At 35.4% G+C, this 18,191-nt stretch overlaps 1 protein-coding gene across 1 annotated transcript in view; it reads left to right on the forward strand.

Moving 5' to 3' along the window:
- AP4E1 (adaptor related protein complex 4 subunit epsilon 1) overlaps positions 1 to 18,191 on the forward strand; it is a 54,779-nt gene that overhangs the window by 10,257 nt on the left and 26,331 nt on the right. The window contains exons 5-10 of the mRNA XM_025998703.2: positions 273 to 394; positions 3,180 to 3,339; positions 5,033 to 5,199; positions 8,200 to 8,273; positions 14,980 to 15,102; positions 15,396 to 15,505. Coding sequence (XP_025854488.1) covers positions 273 to 394; positions 3,180 to 3,339; positions 5,033 to 5,199; positions 8,200 to 8,273; positions 14,980 to 15,102; positions 15,396 to 15,505 — 756 coding nt within the window. The remainder of the gene's footprint in view (positions 1 to 272; positions 395 to 3,179; positions 3,340 to 5,032; positions 5,200 to 8,199; positions 8,274 to 14,979; positions 15,103 to 15,395; positions 15,506 to 18,191) is intronic.

Genomic DNA, 18,191 nt, shown 5'->3' on the forward strand with positions numbered 1-18,191 from the left:
AGAATTTAACCCAGTTGTAAGGGTTAAATGAAATATTTAACCCTCTGCTGCTGTTATTATGGTTTCATTTGAAAGCAGATCTCCTTCAGACTTTTAGTCTGATACACTTTTCTGGCTGTTGTCTTTTTCTCTAGATCTGTTCTGAATGTACAAATTAATTATAAAGTTAGTAGAAGACTATTAAGTACATAGGACCATTACAATGTTGAATTTACTAATCCTAAGTTTCAAAATTTGCACTGAATGTTTTGTTTGCTTAATTATTACGTCAGGATTTGCAGAGCACTAATCTGGTAGAAGTATGTATGGCACTTACTATTGTCAGCCAGATTTTCCCTCGAGAAATGATTCCAGCTGTTCTTCCATTAATTGAAGATAAACTTCAACATTCTAAGTAAGTCCATTTTTTTTGGATACGGGTCTATACTATATTTTTCAGAATAAAAATTTATACTAAAACATTTATTATAACTTTAATTTAATGCTATTAGGGTGGAGGATATCCTTTGACTGCCAGATATTAATGCAAAAATCCTTGATAGCATCATGCTTTATTTTATGTGGGTTCGAGAAAATGTCAGGCAGTTTTCTAAAGTTAAACTGAGAGTCAATGAGGTTTAGTGTCAGGAATCTGTGGCTTTCCTCTCAGTTCTACCGCTAACCAGCATTGGTCCTGTTTTTCCTTTGGCTATATGGGGTTGGTTGAAGTGTGTTAGTTTTCACAAAGTTGTTTTGAGGATAAAGTGAAATGAAAAAAATCTGGCAGTGGTTCAAGTGCTATGAATGCAGAACTTCCCCATATTGGGGTTGCTTTCATAGCAAAATTGCAACATTCAGATTCTATTTTATAGCAGAACATATCCATATAAACCTTATTAACTTGTGGTATTTTGCTAATCTTGTAAGATTCCTTACAGCTTCACTATTTTAGTTATATAATCTTTAATATTTTTTTGTTATTCACACAATATTTATTTCATATGTCTCTTTAAGCTAGTATTTTTGGTGTTCTGAGATTATAAAGTGTTGTCTTATGGTTTGTTTTCTTTAAGAAATTTTGGACCATAAATTATCTGGCTAAAATGATAGCTTTTACTAAGAATTATAGAATAACTTCATAGGCTTTTCAAACTTGTTTTAATATTTTATCTAGGTCAGATCTGTGTTCAGAACAAATGATGGCTATAGACACTTAATTACTAGAAATAAAGTACTAGTTTTTCTTAGATAATTACAGGTTGATCTGATCATAGCAGAGCATTATTTTTATGTAATTTTTCCATACCCTCATTGTTTTGTGGTAATCATACTTATAGAGTCTTTGTATGAAATCCTTCTGAGAACTGAATTTTTTCCTTTTTGCTTCCCATGTACTCTAATTTCAAATCCTGGCCTCTTTTCTCTCCCCCCAGTTAGACTGTTTGAAACTGCTTTCGCAGTTATGGCCATACTTAACTCCATGTGGAAGAACATGGGTCAGAGCTAGCCATAGGTAGGCCAGGGGATGACACAAGGAAGATGTGGCTTGCACTTGACTTTTGAATTTCACCATGCCAGACCTATAGCCTCAACCCAGGTCTCTTGATGTCTTTTGTTAGTGTCACCATAGAGGGCCAGGCCTTCGGATTCCTGAGCCTGTTTATATTTTATTTTACCTCATTTACCTACTTTCTTAGAACTGAAAAAAAATTTTTTTTAAAGATTTTATTTATTCATAGAGACATAGAGAGAGAGAGAGGCAGAGAAACAGGTAGAGGGAGAAGCAGGCTCCATATAGGAAGCCTGACATGGGACTCGATTCCGGGTCTCCAGTATCACAGCCCAGGCTGCAGGCAGCACTAAACCGCTGCGCCACTGGGGCTGCCCCATAGAACTGAAATGGTTAACACTCAATAGCAATACACCGAGATATGGTTTCCAGTCATCATAGTATTAATACTACTAATGGCAAATCTGTTGTTAATCTGCTTTTTCTTTCTCTGTAAAAAAGAAGTTTCCATCATGCTATAGTTTGCCTAGGAGGATAGTAAGTTGCTTATTAATGGAATTTAGCAGAAGCTGAATTTGACGTTTGTTAGGAATCTTCTAAGGGATATTCTTGAGTGGAACACAGAGGATTGCATTGAGTAATCTCAATTTTGAGATTCTATGATTTTAGGTAACAAATATGTGTTAAGAAACCCTAAAAAAAAAAAAAAAAAAAAAAAGAAACCCTAAAAATAAATACTTCACTTTTGTGACAGACATTGCTGCTGTTTGAGTACTGCCAGCATAGCCTGCAAATATGAAATATTTAGAAATAGGCATGAGTGAGAAGAATAAGGAATATGCTTCCTTGGAAATTATATTATGAATATAGTATAGCGACTTAATATTTTTGCTTCTTGTGTGCTAGACAGTATCTGTTACAAATTAAGTGTAATACTAGTGTATACTTTCCTCTTCATTTTTTATAAAAAATATTTTATTTGAGAGAGAGTATGCAAACACAGGGGTGGCATGGTGTGAGGGAGAGGGAAAGGCAGAGGGAGAAGCAGCCCCTGAGATCATGACCTGAGCTGAAGGCAGCCTCTCAACCCATTGAGCCACCCAGGTGCTCCTACTTTCCTCTTCTTATATTTTAGAAACATGAGCTGGGCAAGGGGAAGGGTAACATCTTTTACTGTGAATCTCCCTTCCTATTTGGAGTATTTGGAGTCCTCTAGGTTGCCTATGGTACAAAAAAAAAGAAATATTAAAAGGTAGAATGTTACTGAGATTTTCAGTATTAATAAAGAGGTTTAATTTTGCTAGCCAGAATTACCTGTTTAAGCTTTGAACTGTTGAAACTTTTCACAGTTTCTAGAGAGATGGCTTTCAAAAATGGAATTAGGGAGTTAAGGAATATGTTTATCTTCCTTGTTTATTCTGGTTTCAAAATAAATACATGCTTATTGCCAAAAATTATGTAACTAGAACTATATAACATGAGCAGTTAGTCTCTTGAGGTCTTACCTCCTGGAGAGAACTACTTTTTATAGTTTGGTGGATTAGAATAAAGAAATTAGTATAAATGTATAATTCATTCTTTTTATATTAAGGCAATAGCTGATATTTTGAAGTCATCTCATCTATAATCTTTTTAAACTAAATGTCTGACAATTCAGATGATTTATTTAGATTTTATTTTTTATCTTTAGGGAGATTATACGAAGAAAAGCTGTTCTGGCATTATATAAATTCCATCTTATTGCTCCTAATCAAGTACAGCATATCCATATTAAGTTTCGGAAAGCACTTTGTGACAGAGATGTTGGGGTCATGGCTGCTTCTTTGCACATATACTTTAGGATGATTAAGGTAAGTTGGAAATTTCAGGAGGTACTGAGTAGTTGCCATTAGAAAAATGTAATTATGGAATTAAAAGAAAACTCACGTTTTTTAGTAAATGCTTAATTAACATTTCAAATTTTTATAATTGACTTTTTTTATAATTGACTTTTTAATAGTAATTTTGCAAGTTTGATAGCGTGAGTTGTAGGCATATTACAGGATTAGTCTCTTTTTTATTTATTTATTTATTTATTTAGTCTCTTTTTTAAATGACTAAGTTTTTTTGTGTTACTAAAGATGTATGGAAAAATGATACCTTTGGAAGGTGATTGAAATTTGTAACTGTGGTTTTTCAAGCAGTGACTTTCCTTTAAATTTTTTTTTTTTAAGATTTTATTTATATATCAGAGAGAGAGCACGAGCAGGGAGAGGGGCAAAGGGAGAGGGAGAAGCAGACTCCTGACTGAGCGCCAGGTCTGACACTGGGCCTGACTCAGGGCCTCACACAGGGCTCGATCCTAGGACCCTCAGGTCATGACCTGAGCCAAAGTCAGACACTTAGCCAACTGAGCCACCCAGGTGCCCCAAGGAGTAACTTTCTTTTATACAAATTCCTGAAATATGTGTGACAGCTTATACAAATGAGGAGAGTGGATAGGGGTTGTGCAAGGTATATGGACTACTATGTTGTCTCCTTCCATCGATACTGTATCAGATCAGAAAGGAAGGTTGAATGGTATGGTAAAATTTTCTAAATGGTCATGTAGGTTTATATTAATTCAGCCCCAGTGCCTGAAACCCCTTTGTGTGTTTTATATATATGTGAGAGACTCCATGAGTACTATAAAACAAAATGGCATATGTTACTGAATTCAATTTACAACTACAGGTTGAAGGGTGTCTTCATTTTTATGCATTGTGCTCCAAAATAGATTGGTATAAATAGATAATTGATGTTAAATCTTATTTTTCTCTAACATTTATTAAACTTTCAAAGAGCTGTTATTTCTCTTCCAAAAGTGTGTCCTTGATAATGAAATAAAAATTACAATGAATCTAATGTTTGAAGAATATGTATGTCATTTCCCCAGTCTAAGAGATTCATCAGATAAGTAACCAAAGCACACTCATTCAGAAGCACAGGTGTGTTTAAATACTATAGGGTTAATTAATTTTTAAAAGGCAGATGCACTGATTTTGGGAGGTTTGAATGTTTGAGTGGTCTTGACTGCCCTGTGCTCCTCCACCCAGAACACACTTAGATTACTTACATGAGAAGTCTTTTGCAAACAAAATTCAGAGATTGCAAACAGGCTTTGATTTTCATCAAAAGTAGTGGTAATGCTGCCCCTTTTCAATATGCCGGTTCTTTTCCCTTTTTGATTTAATTGCTGGTATTGGCTAATAAAAGTTCTATATAAGATGTAATTATGAGAACTTATGAAATGTGATTGAGACTGTGTGGGGATAAGTAGAGAGTGGTGCAAGCTTTTGAGGGATGATTCAGCTTTGGATCAAGTAGCCAGAGTAGTTTCATCATGGAAGAAATCAAACAGATTAGAGCACTGTTTGATTAAATGTGAACCTGAAACTTCTAAGTGAACATATATTAAGTTAGATTCTGTATGGCATTTCAGCCAAATCTATTTTATATTTGATAAGACATTATTCTTAACAGAATATTTTTTGTTTTTGTTTTTTGTTTTTTGTTTGGTTATAGGAGAATTCATCTGGATATAAAGACTTGACGGGGAGTTTTGTGACAATTTTGAAGCAAGTAGTTGGAGGAAAGCTCCCAGTAGATTTCAATTACCACAGTGTGCCAGCGCCATGGTTACAAATCCAGCTCTTGAGAATATTAGGACTACTAGGAAAAGATGATCAAAGGTAAACTATTCTAAGTAAACTTGATGCTCTGATAGCTCATCACCTAGAAGTTTCATACATCAGATTATCCCAATGTTTAATTGACTTAATAATGATAAATAAGCCATTTTAAGAAGTATATAACAGGTTGCTGGGATAATCCTGGCCCTCTGCTTATCTAAATTCTGCTCATAGGGAAAGGTACCTCTGAGGTTCCTTTTCTTCCGTGATACCTTCTTAATCATTCTAGTGTAGGGATTGGGAAACTTTCTGTAAAGGTCCAGATAATAAATATTTTAAGTTTTATGGATTGTATGTTGTAGCCATTTAAGCCTGCTGTTGTATAGCTCAAAAACAGCCATAGACAACATGTAAATGAATGAACATTGCTGTGTTCCAAAAAAACTTTCTTTGGACATTAAAACTTGTATTTCATATAATCTTTATCTGTCATGAAATATTATTCCTTTGGAAAAAAAATTCTTCCTTTGATTTTTTTTCCTCCCCAGTCATTTAAAAATGTAGACCATTCTTAGCCTGTAGTCATACAAAAACAAATATCCAACCAGGATAGGCCTGTGGACGATAGTTTGCTGACTCTTGCTTTAATTGAATATGAGTACTTCATCTTAATTTCTTTGTCTGGGTTATTCTTTTAGCCAGTACTTTATATTAAATTTTTTATGGGTGTCTTTTTGATTATATATATATTTTTATAGCTTTTTATTTTGCCATAGTTTTTCAAATTTAAAGGAAAGTTCCAAGAATAGTACAAGAAGCTTCCTTGTACTCTTTACCTAGAGTCATCAATTATTTGCATTTGTCTTACTGTTCTTTCTCACTATATATGTACATACATATTTAAAATTTTTTTTCCTGAAGTGTTCAAGAGCAAGTTGAACTAGATTTTAGTTCCCTTGAGAGCAAGGACCATGACTTGAGTTTCTGTCTTAAGAAAATATTTACTAAAAAAAAAAATTTGCTGATCAGTGTTTTGACTTTGTGAGATATGGTTCTCCTCCATGTAGTAGGGTACCTTCTAATTCTTTGGCCTAGCTTTACAAAGGGATTGTCTTCTAGGCTCTTGCTCCTACTAATTCCTTGTCAGTGTCATGTCACTGTCCATCTGCCTGTGAGCTGCTAAGGAGAGCTAATTGGACTTTATCACTCTTGGTATTGCTATGTTACTTTTTCTGTGTTTCTGAATCTCAATTCCTGATCAAAACCTAAGTCAAAAAACTGGAGGTGATGGAAGTAGATATGCACATTAAAAGTGTTTGTCCTAATTTTATTGTATATAATCCAACCTATCCTGTTGTGTAGCTCTAGTTGGAGTTCACTGGAATTCTGTTTTAAAATCATGAATTTCATAATAATGCAACCAGACCTCACTGATCTAAAAAGATCCAGTGACAGTATGTTTTCATGAAGTAACTTTGGAGGCATTTAGTGAATTTACTAAATTTATTAACTCATTATCTTCTTTCCTTTATGAATGAATGTGTGGAATACATACAAAGTTACAAACAATACAAACAGAGTGCTTGTCTCCACAGAGAGCTCAGTTGGCATAGACTTATTCGAAATGAAATGAGTAGAGTGGAACTCTTTACTGATGCTGTGGAACATTAAAATATTTTTTCCTTTGTCCCAACTCTGAGATTTTATGTTAACACAAATCTTGTATTTTTAAAGACATGATTAGCTCAGTGTGGCAAAGTAAAAATGTTATTTTATAACAGGATTCTAATATATTTAATTGAAAGAGATAATTTACTGGAAACGTCTTACATTTATATTCTTTTATGTCTATTGTTTGAATATTTTCTTGTGTTTTATAGCATTCTTCATCTTAGGTTATTAACATTGCTTGATCATGTCTGCAAACGTTTCCACATTTTCATGTGGTTAATTATGACTCTTATGCCAGACATTGGCTTTTAAAATTGAGAAACTAGACTGTAATCTAGGTGTAGTATTACCAAATTTGAGGTGGGGGAAGGGTTGTAATGTCTGCTTTGTGGTTATTGTCTGGAAAAAAGTGCTTACACAATAAAATGAGGGATTTTAGAATATGGTTCTGGATTCTCACTGGATAATTACATGTTAGTCAAGATAGAATAAAAGTTATGTACTTAAAATTAAATTTTATAGTTGTATATTTGGATAAAAGAAATTTTCTGAAAAAGAAATGTTGATATGTTATTTGTGTAGTCCTATGTTATTTTTTATCTTTTTGTTTGTATTACAGTATAGTTTCTCTGCAAGACTACTGTGTGTATCGTATGTTGATGGTAGTTTTTTTTTTTTTTTTCTGTTAGTCCTTTTTGAACTTGTAAAATATAGACAGAAATGCCAATTTAGGAGCCATAGTTTCACACTGACTTCTTAGAGGGACTTTTCTAGGTTTGGAGGCAGAATGCTCTAGAAAGCACTGCATTTTCTTACAGTAGCTACCTCAACCCAGTTACTGTAATTGTAATCAGTAACCATAAAGACATAGGAGTGGTACAAACCTGTTTCACAAAATGAAATTTCTTTACATTTAACATAAATGAAAGTTGAAATTTTTTCCCAGAGAACCTGGTGCTGCTCAAAGAAAGACGGTATTTGAATATTAAAAAAAAAAAATTACATGGTTACCATCTGGAATAATCTGGATGTGTGAGGTATTACTGTAGTAACTTGAAACAGGTAGCATATTTTATTATAAATAAAATTATAAGAGGTAGTATGCTCAATGAAACAAAAGCCTGATTTGTAGACTAGGTATAGGTAAAGAGTTGATTGACTTATGGATATCTCTGCATTGACTAGTCAGCTTTTATAAAACAGGAAATTAAACTCATGAGAAAGAGCAAATGGATTCTTGAAGAAGTGAAATTTCCATATCTTCATAAAATGAATTTTTTTCACTTCTTTTCTGTAGATCCTCAGTTTTAAAGAGAGAGAAGTTTGAAAAACTGTTTTATTGAGTTATAATACTATAATTCTACTGCAAATAAAATATCTTTTAAACAGGACAAGTGAATTAATGTATGATGTTCTTGATGAATCCTTACGAAGAGCCGAGTTAAATCACAATGTCACATATGGTAGGTAACATATGTAAATGCTACTCTAATGATTAACAGTGCTTTTTGGTATTTTAGCAAAATGTGTGTTAGACTACTATAAATTCCAAAAGAATTTTGTATGTTAATTTTTAAGATGGTTCTTTGGGTTATTTTTCAATGTAAGCATTGGATAATAGAACTACTTTGAAATTATGACTTTGTTTTAAACATTGACCTGAATTAAAATTCTCTCTTTTTAAAATATTTTATTTTTAAAGAGAAATTGTTTTTATACTAAAAATATTCACTAAGCATCTAATTGACTGTGAAGGTAACCCAGTAGATCTGTTCCATCCTTACCTCTGGATGATCCTTACTGACACAGGTGGTTAGGCTAGGAACTGTCAGACGATCCAGAGAAATGTCAGAGTCTTTGCAGGTAGCCAAGATAAAAAGTTTTACTTGAGATATACTTAGTGTGTAGGATAAGAGTGTGAAAGACTTCCAAGGAATTCTGTTTACAATCAGTTAAGGATCTGCTTTTCTTTTTCTTGTAGAACTTTTTTTGTTTTTATTTTTGTAATTGACATTTCAGCTTTAATTTTTTTTTTTTTTGGAATAGGCAATATTTGCTCATGGTTCAAAATTCAAAAGGTACAAAAAAGTATACAGTGAACAGTAAGTGTCCCTTTGACCCTTACCACTACCACCCAGCTCCCTTTCTTGGAGATAACCACTGTTACCCATTTCTTTTCACTTGGAGAACACTGTATACCCGAAAGAAATATTTTTTAATGTTTCCCACAAGGGCACCTTTCTTTTATTAAAATTTCTGGGAACACCAGCAAGTTTGCTTCTTTGTAGGCTGTTAGTCCAGTGTTTCACCTTGCCATGGAAACCTTATAGTTTCTGTTGTTTTGTTTATTTCTTTTATTAATCTTTCCCTCCTTGGTAAGGCTTCCCTCCTTTTGTATTGATACAGTTATAACTGACAGTGATTTTGTCAATGGTAGACTATTCTCTCATAGTGCTACCATAAAGAGTTAATTGCTGAAGAATGTGCATTTGAAATTATGAACTTCTTAAGGGAAGAGACTGAGTCTAGCCCAGTATCTGGTATTGGGTTAATCAATAATTAAAATGTTTTAGTTGAGGGATGCCTGGGTGTCTCAGCGGTTTAGCGTCTGCCTTTGGCTCAGGGTGTGATCCTGGAGTCCTGGGATTGAGTACCACATTGGGCTCCCTGCATGGAGCCTGCTCTCTCTGTGTGTCATGAATAAATAAATAAAATATTTTTTAAAATGTGTTTTAGTTTAATTAAAGAAAAAGAAGATTACTTTTATTAGTTATCTGATTGGATTTTGGCTTTATACTTTCTAAACCATATTTTTATGAAAGTTTCATTATTATAACTTACCTTAGTGTTAAGTCAAAACATAAACATACCAAAGACATTTATTGACTGCTGTTATATACCAGACATTATACAAAGTGATATAGAGTATATGAAGAAGTATAAAATATAATCTTTGCCTTCAAGGAATTTAAAAGATTTTATTTGTTCATGAGAGACTCAGAGAGATTGGCAGAGACATAGGCGGAGGCTTCCTGTGGGGATCTTGATGCGGGACTTGATCCCAATGACCCTGGGATCATGACCCGAGCCAAAGGCAGATGCTCAAGCACTGAGCCACCCAGGCGTCACAGGAATTTACAATATAATGGGAGAAATAGCTTATTTATGAAAGCATAATACCCAGTATAAGGTAGAATGCTAAGTGGTGGTGCAGGGAATAAATACTGTAGGAGTCCAGAGGTGGTAGAGATCACTGTGGGCCTGAGGACTACACACAAGGATTTATTGAGGTAATGGGGCTCTGAAAGGTAGGTTGGATTCAGATAGTCAGAAGGGAGGTCTAGGGGGCTCAGGAAGAGGAAACATGAGAGAAGGTATAGAAGTAGGGATGTTTAAAACTGTTTCAGAGAATATTGACTTACCAGCAGCCTGCATGGACATTTCATAGTGGGAACAGTGGAAAGGCCATATTGCAGAGGTCCTCTCATGGCAGCCAAGTGAGTTTGGCTTTATACTGTATATAAATCCAGAGATATGGAAGATATTTAGGCAGAGTACTGATAAGATGAGAGTAACATTTTTCATAAGCTATTTAATAAATCAGGAGACTTCTATATAATGGAGTAGAAGGAACAGAACAATCATTTCCCTGTTTTTCCCCTCTTATGGCTATTATATGTAAAATTAACATATGACTCTGAAAGGTTGGAGAAATGAAGGTAGACTGGTTTGGGACCTTGTAATGCAAGGAACAATGTCACAGTGAATACCTTGGGTTTTCTTTTTGCCTCATAGTCCCCAAACTGGGTACAGGAGAGCCAGCAACCTGGAAACACCGACAGGTGCAGACAAAAATGCCCCAAGAAAAAAGCCTGCTGTCTAGCTAAAGGACTGACAAGAAAAGGGCAAAATAGCAAGATAGAAGACTTAGACAATAGCCTATTTTTAAAAAAATTTGCATTTATTCTATGCAGAATTTACTCCTGAGCTGTGTTTGTTTCTTCAGTTTCTTCTGGGATGTTTTTTTCTGTATAACTTCCTCTTCTGGTTTAGGAGCAGTCTGCTCTTTTTCAGCAAGGATCATCTCGATGTGGCAGGGAGAGTTCATGTATGGGTTAATCCGGCCATGAGCCCTGTTGAGTTCTACGCTGCATCTTGGCTGCTTTGTTCACCTGGATGTGCTCAATGACCAGAGGATCTATCTACATGTAAACCCTGAAAAGTTCAGCATTACTCTGCATTTTTAAAGCATGTGCAGTAAAAATTCAACATTCTTCTTGGCCCACTGACCCTGTGTCCAGGCCCACTGTTTGGCCTGGGCACACCTACCAGCTCCACCATTGTAGTGACGGAATGGCACACACTGCTTCTGCAAAGTGACATCTTTCATATATTAGATGGCTTTTAAGATATGCATACCCTTGATGGCCTGGGTAGTTTCATGTGTGTCCTTAAAATGAGTATGAAGATTTGGACCTCTTGATTTGCATGATTTTGTAGGGTTTTTTGGGTCGAGTGAATAGCAAACCATTTTCAGAGGTTACCTCGGGGCGCTTAGGGGAAGAGCTAGCCTCTCTATCCCAGCCAGCCATCACACATGGCAGAAAAGACTGAGTGGAAAGCCAAGATTTCCCCTTCACCAGGTATAACTAGCTTCCCAACCCTTCCACTGGACTCATGGTGGAGAAGCCCAAGAGGAGAGCAAGAACTTCATCCCTCCCAGGTGTTGAAGGGGGTCACCCCTCCCTTGCACTGTCAGTGGAGATGATGTGGGGAAGCTGGGATTTCTCATATTTAGGAATAGGGAGTTAACGAAGTACTTCTCCTGTCTTTGCTGGGGTGGTGTTAGAGGAAGCCTCCTAGAGAGTTGGAGCTTTTACCACTGGTCAGGGATACTCAGGCCACGCTAGCAGTATCAGTGGAGGCCACGTAGGGAGTACTAATGAAGTAATGCCCCTTACTTTCCCAGGCAAGATAGTATCAGCAGAGATTCCCATCCCCTACTCAGAGGGAACAAGGATCCCTTCTCCTAGTGTCAAAGGAGGCAGAGTGGAGAACCTGGACTTCTATCCCATTGGGTGATACCCACATCTCCTTGCCAAAGTGGGGTCAACAGATAGAGACTTAACTTACTTCATATGAAAGTAAAGTCTAGTCTGAAGGATAAGGTGTCAGTGGAACCTCTTCAGATTTTGTGCATAATTGAATACCTATGATAAAACCACAGTATTACAAATGTCAGAATGTTATTTTTAATTTGATAATTTTTACTTGATAATTTGGTTAGGACCTAGGTTGCTTTGGAAGAGAAAATAAAACTTCACATTGTGTTTTTACATTTATTTAGAAATCCTCAGAAGCACTTTTTTGAAACCTCTGTAGAGGGGAGACATTAGGGTGGCCGCTATTTCATTTGTGGACTTAGATTTTTGTAGAGCAATGGAATAAAGGGACTTAGCTCCAGTGGAAAAATAATTTAAAAACCTATTAAATTCATTTTTAGCTCATTTATGCCTAAGTTGACTAAAAAGTGTAATTTTTGAACTAGTAATTTTACCTGTACTAGCTTTCCAGAAATCTAAATAAGTTTAGATTTTAGGTGGGTAGAGAAGCTTTTGTAGTAACACAGTTTGATAGCAGGAGAGTTCTGAATGGTAGGAATCTGTAAAGGAAACCATGTCAGTTACAACAGAAGATGGAGAATCTTTTTTTTTTTTTTTCCAGAGATTTTATTTATTTATTTGAGAGTGGGAGAGCACACGAGTGGAGGGGAGAGCAGATAGAGAGGGAGAAATGGGTTTGCCACTGAGCAGGCAGCCTGACTTGGGGCTTGATTTGGGGATCATGACCTGAGCTGAAGGCAGACGCTTAACCGACTGGGCTACTGAGGTGCTTGAGCAGCATTATTTTTAGTCTTACTTAGGGCTGCCTGTTAATTCAGGGTTTTTGGCAAACTTTTTCTGAAAAGGGGTCCAGGTAGTAAATATTTTAGGCTTTGTAGGTAATATAGGTTTTCTTTTAAAGATTTTATTTATTTACTCATGAGAGACCCAGAGAGAGGGTCAGAGACATAGGCAGAGGGAGAAGCAGGCTTCTCAGGGATCCTTATGTGGGACCTGATCCTGGGACTCTGGGATCACATCCTGAGCCAAAGGCAAACTCTCAACCATTGAGCCATGTAGGCGTCCCGGTACCATAGGTTTCTGTCAGAAACTCTCCTTTGTTTGCTTTGTTTTTCTTATAACCTTAGTTTTTAAAATTTATTTTTATTTTTAAAAAATATTTTGTTTATTTTAGAGAGCAACAGAGTAGGGAGAGAAAGAGCAAGTGACCAGGAGGGAGCGTGAGGAGCAGGGGGGGAGTGGAAGAGAGAGGGAGATGGGGAAAGAATCTCAAGCAGACTCTCTGGTGAGTGGGAAGCCCATTTTGGGGCTTGATCTCAAGACCCTGAGATCATGACCTGAGCTGAAACTAAGAGTTGGACGCTCAACTGACTGAGCCACTCAGGTGCCTCTTTTTCAGAAACTTTAAAAAATGTATTTGTACACCTGAAACTAAAATAAGTTGTATGTCAGTTATATCTCAATTTAAAAATGTAAAAATCATTCTTAGTTTACAGGCTTGCAAAAGTAGGCCAAGGGCTAGACTTAGTAATTTATCCACTCCTGCCTTACTTGGTTAGTCACTTGACCAAGCCTCTCTTTGTTTAGTTCATAAAGTCATATGTTTGCTTTTTTCATAACATGGAGTAAGGACAACTTACAGCACAACATCTGAATATACAGTGTATCTTTTTAGGTTTAATTAACTTACTTTGTAGATTTTCTTTTAAAGTCAGTTCCCTTCTTAGGGAGAAATTTATATTTCTGATTCATTTTCTCTTTCTTCTATAGAAAGGGTTTTAAATAAAGCTTCTTACACAAAATCTGGGTGTAAATTGATAGGCAATTTAGCAGTGTAAAACATAGCTAGTTGAATATTCAAGATCTGTCTTGTACACAAAAAAGTATCTGATTGTTTTGTTTTAGGCTTTTGGAAATAGAGAAGAAATGATTCTATCAAGGACACTTGGATATGCTTCAATTTGTAGTAGAATTGTTAAGTCTGTTGGATTTCATATCTCACTTCTCATTGCTGTAACTCCATAGCACATGCAGAACTTAATGATACTTCACTGGTTTTTCTTTACCATGGCGATGGTCCACCTCCTTGACTTAGGAACTTTAAAAAAGTTTGAAAAAAAATTTTAGTGTCCACTTTGATCATCTATCATATTTATCAGAGCTTTGACTATATTAGAAAATCAAATTTGAACACTGTCAACAAGATGTTCAGTTTCAGTTGATTGTTCTATGTTTTTTGAGACTGGTTTTAAAGGACTGACTTGATTTTTTTTGAAGTGGTCCTACTTTGAAATGAATGCTAAAGCATCCTAAAATGATTATATTAAAATAAACTATATATATTGGTTCTGTGTATAAGTGGTAGAAACTGCTTGAGAACAAGTTATTTTAAAGCATTCAAGGAGTGTTGGACATAATGTTTATATAAGAACAATGAGTGTGGGCAGCCCCGGTGGCGCAGCGGTTTAGCGCTGCCTGCAGCCTAGGGCGTGATCCTGGAGACCCGGGATCGAGTCCTACGTCAGGCTCTCTGTATGGTGCCTGTGTCTCTGCCTCGTTCTCTCTCTGTCTCTCTCTCTCTTTCTGTCTCTATGAATAAATAAAATAAAATAATCTAAAAAAGAAAAAGAACAATGAGTGTATTACTATGTGTACATTAGAATGTGAACTCCATAAAGGCAGGGTTTTCTGTCTTACTTTTTTTTCCCCACTGTTGTATCCATACTGTTACAACAGTGCCTGGCGCACATAGGAGGTATTCAGTAAATACTTGTTGCATGAATGAATGCATCATTTCTATCTATCTATCTGTCTATCTATCTATCTATCTATCTATCTAATCCTCTTTAGATTGTGCTGTGGTAACATAATCCTGATAAGTGTGTAAGCCTGAAAATATCAAAGTTCCTGTCTTTGAAAATTTTCCATAGATAAGATTTTTTACTAAAACTGACCTTTTAATCTGTTTTGTTATGAGTTCTATACAAGTATGTTCTTTTATTATGCCTTAAAATGATCCCTGATATTTTATATTTTCTTTCTCCAGCGATTCTGTTTGAATGTGTGCATACAGTTTATTCTATTTATCCTAAGTCAGAATTACTTGAGAAGGCTGCCAAGTGCATTGGAAAATTTGTTCTTTCACCTAAAATAAATCTCAAGTATTTAGGTAAGATGATTAGTAAAGTTTTAGAATATTTTATTTATTTATTTATTTGAGAGGGAGGGAGCACTGGCCACTTGCGCATGAGTGGGGGGAGGGGCAAAGGGAGAGGGAGAGAGAGTCTCAAGCAGACTCCTTGCTGAGCATGGAGTCTGATGCAGGGCTGGATCTCATGGCCCTGAGCCACCCAAGTGCCCCAAGATGATTAGATAATATTGACAGAAATTACAAAGAGGACTCTTGAAATTTGCTGGGTATTTGTTTCCAGTCACTTTATATAATGTAATCTTTGTTTTTAGGACTGAAGGCTCTTACCTATGTTATCCAGCAGGATCCCACTTTGGCTCTTCAGCACCAGATGACAATAATTGAATGCTTAGACCATCCTGATCCCATTATTAAAAGAGAGGTAAACTGATATTTTGAATAGTGTATGCAGAGTGTTAATAAACTTTTTTTTGGTATTATGGAGAGAATTAAGTAGTTAGCAATGTGTATGTGCGTGTATATGTGTTTACACACATGTATTTTAACTTTTGAGTGTATTTTATTTTTCTACTAAAGTTTAAGGAGCTTTTCTAAAAATTCCTATGTCAGTATCCTCATGGATGGATTTAAACTATGAGTTGGAGGAGTTAGGTTCAGTTACCTGTATGGATTCATTAATATCTTCTTGGTCCAAGAGGAAAACTAAATTCTCTTTCCAGGTCTTTATGTTAATACAATTTAAGATGTAATTTATGACTATTAAGATTTTTTCATATTCTGCTTAACATCTGTAAAGTGGACTAATGCAGTCTCTATTAAATATGTAGGAATATTAAAAGAATAGAGATATCCCCAAAGTGATTTGAACTGCTTGGGAGGAAAGGTGTATAATTTAATTAATTTTTTTCAACTTTTCCCTTTTGTCCACTGGGTGTCTATATAAATAGTTCTATTAATTTTCGTTAAAGAAATCAGTCTGTACCTTCATTTAAAATGGAATATGGGACCTAGTTGAGTAGGTAGTTCTATTTTTGATTTTAAAAATAATAAAGATAATTTACTGAACATCTAAGTTACTTAAAAGCAGTGAGTTCAAAATAGTTTATTGAAAGAACACTATTTCATTGAATAATTTTAAAAGATAAAATTATAAATTTTTAATTTAAAAGGTACTATTTTTGAAACAAAAATAATTTTAAGAAGTCAAATACATTTATTTCTTTTCTTTTTTATAAGAGAGAGAGAGCAGAGAGGGAGGGGCAGAGATAGAGGAAGAGAGAGACTGTTAAGCAGGCTCCACACTCAGCATGGAGCCAGAAGTGGGGCTCCATCTCACAACCCTGAGATCATAACCTGAGCTAAAATCCAGAGTCAGAGTCAAACGCTTAACCAACTGAGCCGCTCAGGTGATATATATATATATATTTTTTTTCATTCATATTTTTATTCTTTTGAAAATTGTTACCTGTCTCAAATGAATATGGGAAGTTCACAGATACATAATTTCTTTGTGTAGGCATCATAGAAAAATGAGAAGGTGACAAAGGAAAATAACAAATAATTACATGACTCTTGCACTTTGAACAGATACAGAGCATGCATTTTCTTTTTGTGATTGGCTACTAAATTGAACAGAGTTGACTTAGTACAGTTTTCTTATTGCTGTATTTAATTTGAGGGCTCTCATTTAAAAATGAGAGTCAAAGATAAATAAAAATGAGAGTCAGAGGGAAAATAGAATTCTGATCTGCTTAAAATTACCTGCAGTGAGAAACGCAGTTTTAATTCTTTGGGGAAGATACTGAGTTTCAGTGGTGCCCCACGAAGGCACTGTAGTACTGTCTCTTTGAATGCTGCTGTCACATCTAATCTCTATAAGTAATTACATAAACTTTAGTTCTTGGGTGTGGAGTGACCTGTTGCTTCAGACTGGGATTCCCTTTTACCTGGTTTTATTATCTTTCTTTCTGACAGGGAGAAAGAAGGCATAGAGGAGCTAACATAAAGGACCTCTAGCTAGTCATGCAGTTCCTAACACCATATCCCATGGAGTCCTGGAAATGCTAAATTGCATGGTCTTAGAGTAGGAAATAAATTGGGTGTAAATTATCTAAAAATAGATAGTTTAGAGTGTATAGGGAGCATGTCTGAGACAGCTACATAAATTGGAAACTATTGATACAGGACTTGTGTTTTTGTAGATTTTAAATAGAGTTTAAGATGAACTGAAACCATTGTCTTTTGTACCTGAAATCTTGGCTGTAAAGATTGAAAAATTACAAAGAGCCCTAAAGGTATTTTGAACAAGTTTGACAAGGAGGATATGTGGAAATTCTCCTGACAGCTAATGTTGATTCTGAAATACCAGTAAATATTACTTTTTCAGTATTGCTTTTGGTCTCATATTGATTTCTGGGAGTTACAATATTTTTAGCACCTTAATATAGGGCCTCGGAAAGCCCAGCCAAATGGGAGCTTACTCTGGTACCAGTCTTCCTTCATCTTACTTGAGGAAGCAAGAGGTATATCCCTGAGCGTTGAGAAAGTGGCTATAACATGGTTTTTCCTTGCTGCCTGAGATTCTGACCTTAAGCCTTGCTAAGGCTTTGAGGCACTTGAGCCACCAACCGTTGTCTATCCACTAGAGGCCATTTGCCCTCAACTGACAAACCCACTTAGGGGCTGTTTTCTATTGTTTGGGTACTAGAGAATAAAGTTTGCAAGACTGGATTTTTAGATATGTATGTATGTGTATATATACACGTGCACATACAGGCATAAGTAATACAGGTTTAAGAAGCTGTTACATTTTTAGAAAATAGATTATAAGCCTTTTAAGTTTTTGGTCTTTACGTGGCCTCTTATGAAGGTAGTCAGATTATAATTATTGATATCATGCCTCTTATGAAGGTAGTCAGATTATAATTATTGATATCAGTTAGAAGGCTTTTAGACTTTGGAATTGATCATAATTTATTTTTTTGACACTAGGTTCTACTTTTCTTAAGTTCTATTTCAGTTAAAATGTGCATTTCTTCAGCACCTATTAACTCTGACTGCCCAGTTGATCCATGTAAAAGTGGGAGAATCAACTGTTGCTATAAATC

The sequence above is a fragment of the Vulpes vulpes genome, chromosome 15 (genome assembly GCF_048418805.1).
Source record: "Vulpes vulpes isolate BD-2025 chromosome 15, VulVul3, whole genome shotgun sequence".
NCBI lineage: Eukaryota > Metazoa > Chordata > Mammalia > Carnivora > Canidae > Vulpes > Vulpes vulpes.